Source organism: Salmo trutta, chromosome 20 (genome assembly GCF_901001165.1).
Source record: "Salmo trutta chromosome 20, fSalTru1.1, whole genome shotgun sequence".
NCBI classification, from domain to species: Eukaryota; Metazoa; Chordata; class Actinopteri; order Salmoniformes; family Salmonidae; genus Salmo; species Salmo trutta.
Genome location: NC_042976.1, coordinates 2,106,935 through 2,116,738, shown reverse-complemented (window position 1 = coordinate 2,116,738; position 9,804 = coordinate 2,106,935). Strand labels below are relative to the sequence as shown.

General features: G+C 47.1%; 1 protein-coding gene across 1 annotated transcript in view; it reads right to left on the bottom strand.

Moving 5' to 3' along the window:
- The window catches only part of fam117bb (family with sequence similarity 117 member Bb), a 58,734-nt gene extending 49,258 nt beyond the window's left edge, over positions 1–9,476 (bottom strand). Inside the window, exon 1 of the mRNA XM_029702005.1 lies at positions 8,083–9,476. Within this exon, the coding sequence (XP_029557865.1) occupies positions 8,083–9,022 (940 nt within the window). The 5' untranslated portion in view covers positions 9,023–9,476. The remainder of the gene's footprint in view (positions 1–8,082) is intronic.
- Between the last annotated feature and the right edge of the window lie 328 nt (positions 9,477–9,804).

The following is a 9,804-nucleotide window of genomic DNA, read 5'->3' as shown; positions in this document are numbered from 1 at the left end:
AGCTTAGAGTAATTATCGAAGTTAGCTATCTTCGTCCTCCTAACGTAGTCATCACTGCTAGCTAGCTAGTCAACACTGCTAGCTAGCCAACCAGCCAACTTCCACCGACTAGCTGCACTATCTATTACATTACAACGGAACGACTTGACTAGTGTAGTGTTAGTGAGCCAGCTACTTAGTTGTCTTTGCATCTAAGATAATTGTGTAGTTTAGAGTAATTATTAGTAAGTAGCCAGCCGCGACGCCAGACGTAGTCAACACACCTAGTCATCATTAATCCACTGCTAGCTAGCTAGCCAACAGCTAGCCAACCGTTACCGACTAGCAGCGCTGTAGATACCAATACTTTACAACGGAACGATTTGACTAGTGCAGTGTTGGCTAGCTAGCTACATAGTTGTCTTTGTCATAGCTTGATAATTGTGTCGTTTAGTAATTACCGAGGTTAGCTAGCCAGCTATTGCCGTCCCCCGCGACGCCATTTTTCCAAACCCAGCCAACTAGTAACACTCTAGAAACTAAAATACATTACAAAGGAACGTCTTGATTAGTGTTATGTTAGCTAGCTACAAAGTTGCTTTTGTATCATGACAAGGTGTAGTACTGAAACTATCGAGGTCACCTAGCCAGCTACACCTAGCCAGCTACACGGTCAAACAAAGTCAACAACGCAGCCACTGCTAGCTAGCCTACTCCACCAGCCAGCAGTACTGTATCATTTTCGTCATTTTAGTCAATAGATCTTTTGCAACGTAAGCTTAACTTTCTGAACATTTGAGACGTGTAGTCCACTTGTCATTCCAATCTCCTTTGCATTAGCGTAGCCTCTTCTGTAGCTTGTCAACTATGTGTCTGTCTATCCCTGTTCTCTCCCCTCTGCACAGGCCATACAAACGCTTCACACCGCGTGGCCGCTGCCACTCTAACCTGGTGGTCCCAGCGCGCACGACCCACGTGGAGTTCCAGGTCTCCGGCAGCCTCTGGAACTGCCGGTCTGCGGCCAACAAGGCTGAGTTCATCTCAGCCTATGCTACCCTCCAGTCCCTAGACTTCCTGGCGCTGACGGAAACATGGATCACCACAGATAACACTGCTACTCCTACTGCTCTCTCCTCGTCTGCCCACGTGTTCTCGCATACCCCTAGAGCATCGAGCCAGCGGGGTGGTGGCACTGGAATCCTCATCTCTCCCAAGTGGACATTCTCTCTTTCTCCCCTGACCCATCTGTCTATCTCCTCATTTGAATTCCATGCTGTCACAGTTACCAGCCCTTTCAAGCTTAACATCCTCATCATTTATCGCCCTCCAGGTTCCCTTGGAGAGTTCATCAATGAGCTTGACGCCTTGATAAGTTCCTTCCCTGAGGATGGCTCACCTCTCACAGTTCTGGGTGACTTTAACCTCCCCACGTCTACCTTCGACTCATTCCTCTCTGCCTCCTTCTTTCCACTCCTCTCCTCTTTTGACCTCACCCTCTCACCTTCCCCCCCTACTCACAAGGCAGGCAATACGCTTGACCTCATCTTTACTAGATGCTGTTCTTCCACTAATCTCATTGCAACTCCCCTCCAAGTCTCCGACCACTACCTTGTATCCTTTTCCCTCTCGCTCTCATCAAAAACTTCTCACTCTGCCCCTACTCGGATGGTATTGCGCCGTCCCAACCTTCGCTCTCTCTCTCCTGCTACTCTCTCCTCTTCCATCCTATCATCTCTTCCCTCTGCTCAAACCTTCTCCAACCTATCTCCTGATTCTGCCTCCTCAACCCTCCTCTCCTCCCTCTCTGCATCCTTTGATTTTCTCTGTCCCCTATCCTCCAGGCCGGCTCGGTCCTCCCCTCCTGCTCCGTGGCTCGACGACTCACTGCGAGCTCACAGAACAGGGCTCCGGGCAGCCGAGCGGAAATGGAGGAAAACTCGCCTCCCTGCGGACCTCGCATCCTTTCACTCCCTCCTCTCTACATTTTCCTCTTCTGTCTCTGCTGCTAAAGCCACTTTCTACCACTCTAAATTCCAAGCATCTGCCTCTAACCCTAGGAAGCTTTTTGCTACCTTCTCCTCCCTCCTGAATCCTCCTCCCCCCCCCCCCCTCCTCCCTCACTGCGGATGACTTCGTCAACCATTTTGAAAAGAAGGTTGACGACATCCGATCCTCGTTTGCTAAGTCAAGCGACACCGCTGGTCCTGCTCACACTGCCCTACCCTGTGCTTTGACCTCTTTCTCCCCTCTCTCTCCAGATGAAATCTCGCGTCTTGTGACGGCCGGCCGCCCAACAACCTGCCCACTTGACCCTATCCCCTCCTCTCTTCTCCAGACCATTTCCGGAGACCTTCTCCCCTACCTCACCTCGCTCATCAACTCATCCTTGACCGCTGGCTACGTCCCTTCCGTCTTCAAGAGAGCGAGAGTTGCACCCCTTCTGAAAAAACCTACACTCGATCCCTCCGATGTCAACAACTACAGACCAGTATCCCTTCTTTCTTTTCTCTCCAAAACTCTTGAACGTGCCGTCCTTGGCCAGCTCTCCTGCTATCTCTCTCAGAACGACCTTCTTGATCCTAATCAGTCAGGTTTCAAGACTGGGCATTCAACTGAGACTGCTCTTCTCTGTGTCACGGAGGCTCTCCGCACTGCTAAAGCTAACTCTCTCTCCTCTGCTCTCATCCTTCTAGACCTATCTGCTGCCTTTGATACTGTGAACCATCAGATCCTCCTCTCCACCCTCTCCGAGCTGGGCATCTCCGGCGCGGCCCACGCTTGGATTGCGTCCTACCTGACAGGTCGCTCCTACCAGGTGGCGTGGCGAGAAGCTGTCTCCGCACCACGTGCTCTCACCACTGGTGTCCCCCAGGGCTCTGTTCTAGGCCCTCTCCTATTCTCGCTATACACCAAGTCACTTGGCTCGGTCATATCCTCACATGGTCTCTCCTATCATTGCTACGCAGACGACACACAATTAATCTTCTCCTTTCCCCCTTCTGACAACCAGGTGGCGAATCGCATCTCTGCATGTCTGGCAGACATATCAGTGTGGATGACGGATCACCACCTCAAGCTGAACCTCGGCAAGACGGAGCTGCTCTTCCTCCCGGGGAAGGACTGCCCGTTCCATGATCTCGCCATCACGATTGACAACTCCCTTGTGTCCTCCTCCCAGAGTGCTAAGAACCTTGGCGTGATCCTGGACAACACCCTGTCGTTCTCCACTAACATCAAGGCGGTGACCCGATCCTGTAGGTTCATGCTCTACAACATTCGCAGAGTACGACCCTGCCTCACACAGGAAGCGGCGCAGGTCCTAATCCAGGCACTTGTCATCTCCCGTCTGGATTACTGCAACTCGCTGTTGGCTGGGCTCCCTGCCTGTGCCATCAAACCCCTACAACTCATCCAGAACGCCGCAGCCCGTCTGGTGTTCAACCTTCCCAAGTTCTCTCACGTCACCCCGCTCCTCCGCTCTCTCCACTGGCTTCCAGTTGAAGCTCGCATCCGCTACAAGACCATGGTGCTTGCCTACGGAGCTGTGAGGGGAACGGCACCTCCGTACCTTCAGGCTCTGATCAGGCCCTACACCCAAACAAGGGCACTGCGTTCATCCACCTCTGGCCTGCTCGCCTCCCTACCTCTGAGGAAGCACAGTTCCCGCTCAGCCCAGTCAAAACTGTTCGCCGCTCTGGCACCCCAATGGTGGAACAATCTCCCTCACGATGCCAGGACAGCGGAGTCAATCACCACCTTCCGGAGACACCTGAAACCCCACCTCTTTAAGGAATACCTGGGATAGGATAAAGTAATCCTTCTAACCCCCCCCCCTTTAAAGGATTTAGATGCACTATTGTAAAGTGGTTGTTCTACTGGATATTATAGGTGAATGCAGTAGTTATATACAGGGTCAGTAGCTACATACAGGGTCAGTAGTTCTATACAGGGTCAGTAGCTATATACAGGGTCAGTAGCTATATACAGGGTCAGTAGCTATATACAGGGTCAGTAGCTATATACAGGGTCAGTAGTTATATACAGGGTCAGTAGCTATTTACAGGGTCAGTAGTTATATACAGGGACAGTAGCTATATACAGGGTCAGTAGTTATATACAGGGACAGTAGCTATATACAGGGTCAGTAGCTATATACAGGGTCAGTAGCTATATACAGGGTCAGTAGCTATATACAGGGTCAGTAGCTATATACAGGGTCAGTAACTATATACAGGGTCAGTAGTTATATACAGGGTCAGTAGTTATATACAGGGTCAGTAGCTATATACAGGGTCAGTAGCTATATACAGGGTCAGTAGCTATATACAGGGTCAGTAGTTATATACAGGGTCAGTAGCTATATACAGGGTCAGTAGCTATATACAGGGTCAGTAGCTATATACAGGGACAGTTTCAGGGTCAGTAGCTATATACAGGGTCAGTAGCTATATACAGGGTCAGTAGCTATATACAGGGACAGTTCCAGGGTCAGTAGCTATATACAGGGTCAGTAGCTATATACAGGGTCAGTAGCTATATACAGGGTCAGTAGCTATATACAGGGTCAATTCCAGGTCAGTAGCTATATACAGGGTCAGTAGCTATATACAGGGTCAGTAGCTATATACAGGGTCAGTAGCTATATACAGGGTCAGTATCTATATACAGGGTCAGTAGCTATATACAGGGTCAGTTCAGGGTCAGTAGCTATATACAGGGTCAGTAGCTATATACAGGGTCAGTAGCTATATACAGGGTCAATTCCAGGGTCAGTAGCTATATACAGGGTCAGTATCTATATACAGGGTCAGTAGCTATATACAGGGTCAGTAGCTATATACAGGGTCAGTAGCTATATACAGGGTCAGTAGCTATATACAGGGTCAGTAGCTATATACAGGGACAGTTCCAGGGTCAGTAGCTATATACAGGGACAGTTCCAGGGTCAGTAGCTATATACAGGGTCAGTAGCTATATACAGGGACAGTTCCAGGGTCAGTAGCTATATACAGGGTCAGTAGCTATACAGGGGTCAGTAGTTATATACAGGGACAGTAGTTATATACAGGGTCAGTAGTTATATACAGGGACAGTTCCAGGGTCAGTAGCTATATACAGGGTCAGTAACTATATACAGGGTCAGTAGTTATATACAGGGTCAGTAGTTATATACAGGGTCAGTAGCTATATACAGGGTCAGTAGCTATATACAGGGTCAGTAGCTATATACAGGGTCAGTAGTTATATACAGGGTCAGTAGCTATATACAGGGTCAGTAGCTATATACAGGGTCAGTAGCTATATACAGGGTCAGTAGCTATATACAGGGTCAGTAGCTATATACAGGGTCAGTAGTTATATACAGGGTCAGTAGCTATATACAGGGTCAGTAGCTATATACAGGGTCAGTAGCTATATACAGGGTCAATAGCTATATACAGGGTCAGTAGTTATATACAGGGTCAGTAGCTATATACAGGGTCAGTAGCTATATACAGGGTCAGTAGCTATATACAGGGTCAGTAGCTATATACAGGGTCAGTAGCTATATACAGGGACAGTTCCAGGGTCAGTAGCTATATACAGGGTCAGTAGCTATATACAGGGTCAGTAGCTATATACAGGGTCAGTAGCTATATACAGGGTCAATTCCAGGGTCAGTAGCTATATACAGGGTCAGTAGCTATATACAGGGTCAGTAGCTATATACAGGGTCAGTAGCTATATACAGGGTCAGTATCTATATACAGGGTCAGTAGCTATATACAGGGTCAGTTCCAGGGTCAGTAGCTATATACAGGGTCAGTAGCTATATACAGGGTCAGTAGCTATATACAGGGTCAATTCCAGGGTCAGTAGCTATATACAGGGTCAGTATCTATATACAGGGTCAGTAGCTATATACAGGGTCAGTAGCTATATACAGGGTCAGTAGCTATATACAGGGTCAGTAGCTATATACAGGGTCAGTAGCTATATACAGGGACAGTTCCAGGGTCAGTAGCTATATACAGGGACAGTTCCAGGGTCAGTAGCTATATACAGGGACAGTTCCAGGGTCAGTAGCTATATACAGGGACAGTTCCAGGGTCAGTAGCTATATACAGGGTCAGTAGCTATATACAGGGTCAGTAGTTATATACAGGGACAGTAGTTATATACAGGGTCAGTAGTTATATACAGGGACAGTTCCAGGGTCAGTAGCTATATACAGGGTCAGTAACTATATACAGGGTCAGTAGTTATATACAGGGTCAGTAGTTATATACAGGGTCAGTAGCTATATACAGGGTCAGTAGCTATATACAGGGTCAGTAGCTATATACAGGGTCAGTAGTTATATACAGGGTCAGTAGCTATATACAGGGTCAGTAGCTATATACAGGGTCAGTAGCTATATACAGGGTCAGTAGCTATATACAGGGTCAGTAGCTATATACAGGGTCAGTAGTTATATACAGGGTCAGTAGCTATATACAGGGTCAGTAGCTATATACAGGGTCAGTAGCTATATACAGGGTCAATAGCTATATACAGGGTCAGTAGTTATATACAGGGTCAGTAGCTATATACAGGGTCAGTAGCTATACAGGGTCAGTAGCTATATACAGGGTCAGTAGCTATATACAGGGTCAGTAGCTATATACAGGGACAGTTCCAGGGTCAGTAGCTATATACAGGGTCAGTAGCTATATACAGGGTCAGTAGCTATATACAGGGTCAGTAGCTATATACAGGGTCAATTCCAGGGTCAGTAGCTATATACAGGGTCAGTAGCTATATACAGGGTCAGTAGCTATATACAGGGTCAGTAGCTATATACAGGGTCAGTATCTATATACAGGGTCAGTAGCTATATACAGGGTCAGTTCCAGGGTCAGTAGCTATATACAGGGTCAGTAGCTATATACAGGGTCAGTAGCTATATACAGGGTCAATTCCAGGGTCAGTAGCTATATACAGGGTCAGTATCTATATACAGGGTCAGTAGCTATATACAGGGTCAGTAGCTATATACAGGGTCAGTAGCTATACAGGGTCAGTAGCTATATACAGGGACAGTTCCAGGGTCAGTAGCTATATACAGGGACAGTTCCAGGGTCAGTAGCTATATACAGGGACAGTTCCAGGGTCAGTAGCTATATACAGGGTCAGTAGCTATATACAGGGTCAGTAGCTATATACAGGGTCAGTAGTTATATACAGGGACAGTAGTTATATACAGGGTCAGTAGTTATATACAGGGACAGTTCCAGGGTCAGTAGCTATATACAGGGTCAGTAGCTATATACAGGGTCAGTAGTTATATACAGGGTCAGTAGTTATATACAGGGTCAGTAGCTATATACAGGGTCAGTAGCTATATACAGGGTCAGTAGCTATATACAGGGTCAGTAGTTATATACAGGGTCAGTAGCTATATACAGGGTCAGTAGCTATATACAGGGTCAGTAGCTATATACAGGGTCAGTAGCTATATACAGGGTCAGTAGCTATATACAGGGTCAGTAGTTATATACAGGGTCAGTAGCTATATACAGGGTCAGTAGCTATATACAGGGTCAGTAGCTATATACAGGGTCAATAGCTATATACAGGGTCAGTAGTTATATACAGGGTCAGTAGCTATATACAGGGTCAGTAGCTATATACAGGGTCAGTAGCTATATACAGGGTCAGTAGCTATATACAGGGTCAGTAGCTATATACAGGGACAGTTCCAGGGTCAGTAGCTATATACAGGGACAGTTCCAGGGTCAGTGCCAATACAATGTTCAGAGATACTGGAGTTATAGATAAGTAAAGAGGACACACTCTTTTCACACCACTTTCATACATACAAAGTGATTTTCTTAGCAGGTTAGGAGAACATCTTCGCTAACCTTAAACCCTTTTCCTAACCTTAACCTCAGTCTCCCAACCTGCTTCATAAGTTCTCCTAAACTGCTATGAAAAAGGCACTTCCTTATTGAAGTAGCATGAAAAATAGTTTTTTTTTTATATATATGTATCTGGGTAGAGACAGAACATCAAAAGAACAGAACGACCTGGAGAAGGTATGAAGTGCCGTTCATGACATAGTTTAGCGATGTAAAACTTTACCTCCATGTGGCGAGCTGGGGCTGATTCTCTCAGGAGACAGTCGGTTCCGTTCCAGACCGGGGGACCAGCGCTGTGGCGCGGCCAGGGGCACCGATCTGACCTGCTGACCACCAAAAGATGACAAAGAGGATGAAGACGGAGAAGCCGAGAAAGGCTGTAGCTGTAGAGTGGTCGCCAGGATCGCGTAGTCTGACGGACAGGGTAGCGGCTGGGTCGGGGAGTAGCAAGGGGAGCCGTCTGCGGTGGAAACAGGGGGGATACCCAGACTAAAACTACTAGATCCGTAGGTGTGAATATTGACATAAGGTGCTGGTGAGATCACTGGGAAAGTTAAATGTTGTGGAGGTGACCCTGCTACAAGAGCAACGGGGGATTGTGTTTGAGCGGCTCTGGATGTGGCGGAGTTGGACCACGATGCAGAAACAGAGTGACCGAACACGGTGGTGTTGGCGAGGGGGCTGTCTCTAGCGGATGGGGAGGAGGGTGTCCCTGTCCCGGATTGTCCATGTCCCACCGCGCCGGAGGCATAGCCGATGGAAGGAGACAGAGAAGACAGAGGGGTGGTGGCTGGAGAGGAGACCAGAACAACTGTTGATGATGAGTTATTAACAACAGAACAAGTGGGGCTGCGACTCAATGACGTCGACGTGCGCGTTTCAGGCGTTTCGCTGGCGCTGCATCCGCTAGTGTTGAATTTACCGTTCCCGGTGTTGGTGGGCGAGGGGCTGCTGCCTCCACTAGCGGTACCGTGCACAGACCTGGTCAGCATGGAGGACTGCATCTGCGCTTTCAGCTGGAACGGAACCGTCGCTTTCATGGGCAGGACGCGACTGAACACACTCATTCCCGAACTGCCTCCCGAGACGCCACCGGTTTCGCTGCTTGGCATAGACAAACAGCTCGATGTCGGAGACCCGTTTCTTCTCACTCTTTGAGACATTATTTGTTCTCAATAGCAACAAAAATAAAATTTAAAAAAACAATAACGTAAAAAGCTGCTATTACAACGACCTCAGCATATGAATAAGTGTAAAACCTAGTCTATATTTCAATATATATTTTTTATCGAGAGAGCCTATCCAGTTAGGTTATTCCCTAACGGTTCTGCTTATTCCACCGGTTGCTCCACATCCGTGACCGGAGCGAGCTGAAACGATTTCCCAGCCGCGCAGCCACCGTCTCCTCCTAACCACGTACTCCCTGCCTCTCATTGGCTAACACTATCCCTCTGATAACTTCTTATTGGCTCGTCAATTAAAAGCCCGCCTCAGAATTATTCACACGTAAAATACATGTTTTGGGGTTTTTTTCAAGCAACTTTCCAATATTGCATTATAAAGTGGTAATAACCTATTGGTGAACAATCAATTACATTAATAATGATAAACAAACTATATTTAAAATGTAACAATTATGTAATGGCAAGCCATGAATGTTAGTGAATCTAAACACAGTTGCATCCATAGCCTAACATTTTAATCAACAGTCTTATCAATTTCACATTGAGATTATATTTCCACTGAAATCCCTTTTGATCTGTAACGGCAAGAACTACAAAAAAGGTACAAGATCACTTTGGTAAAAAAAAAGTGTGTTTTGAACAATAACATGTGTTAGAGAAATGACACTCATGTGGACTGTTACAGTCCGGAGTCCTGGCAGCTGTAGCTGATTGAAGAGAGGATATCTGTTTGCCGTGTGAACCCAGAAGAAGAGAGAGGG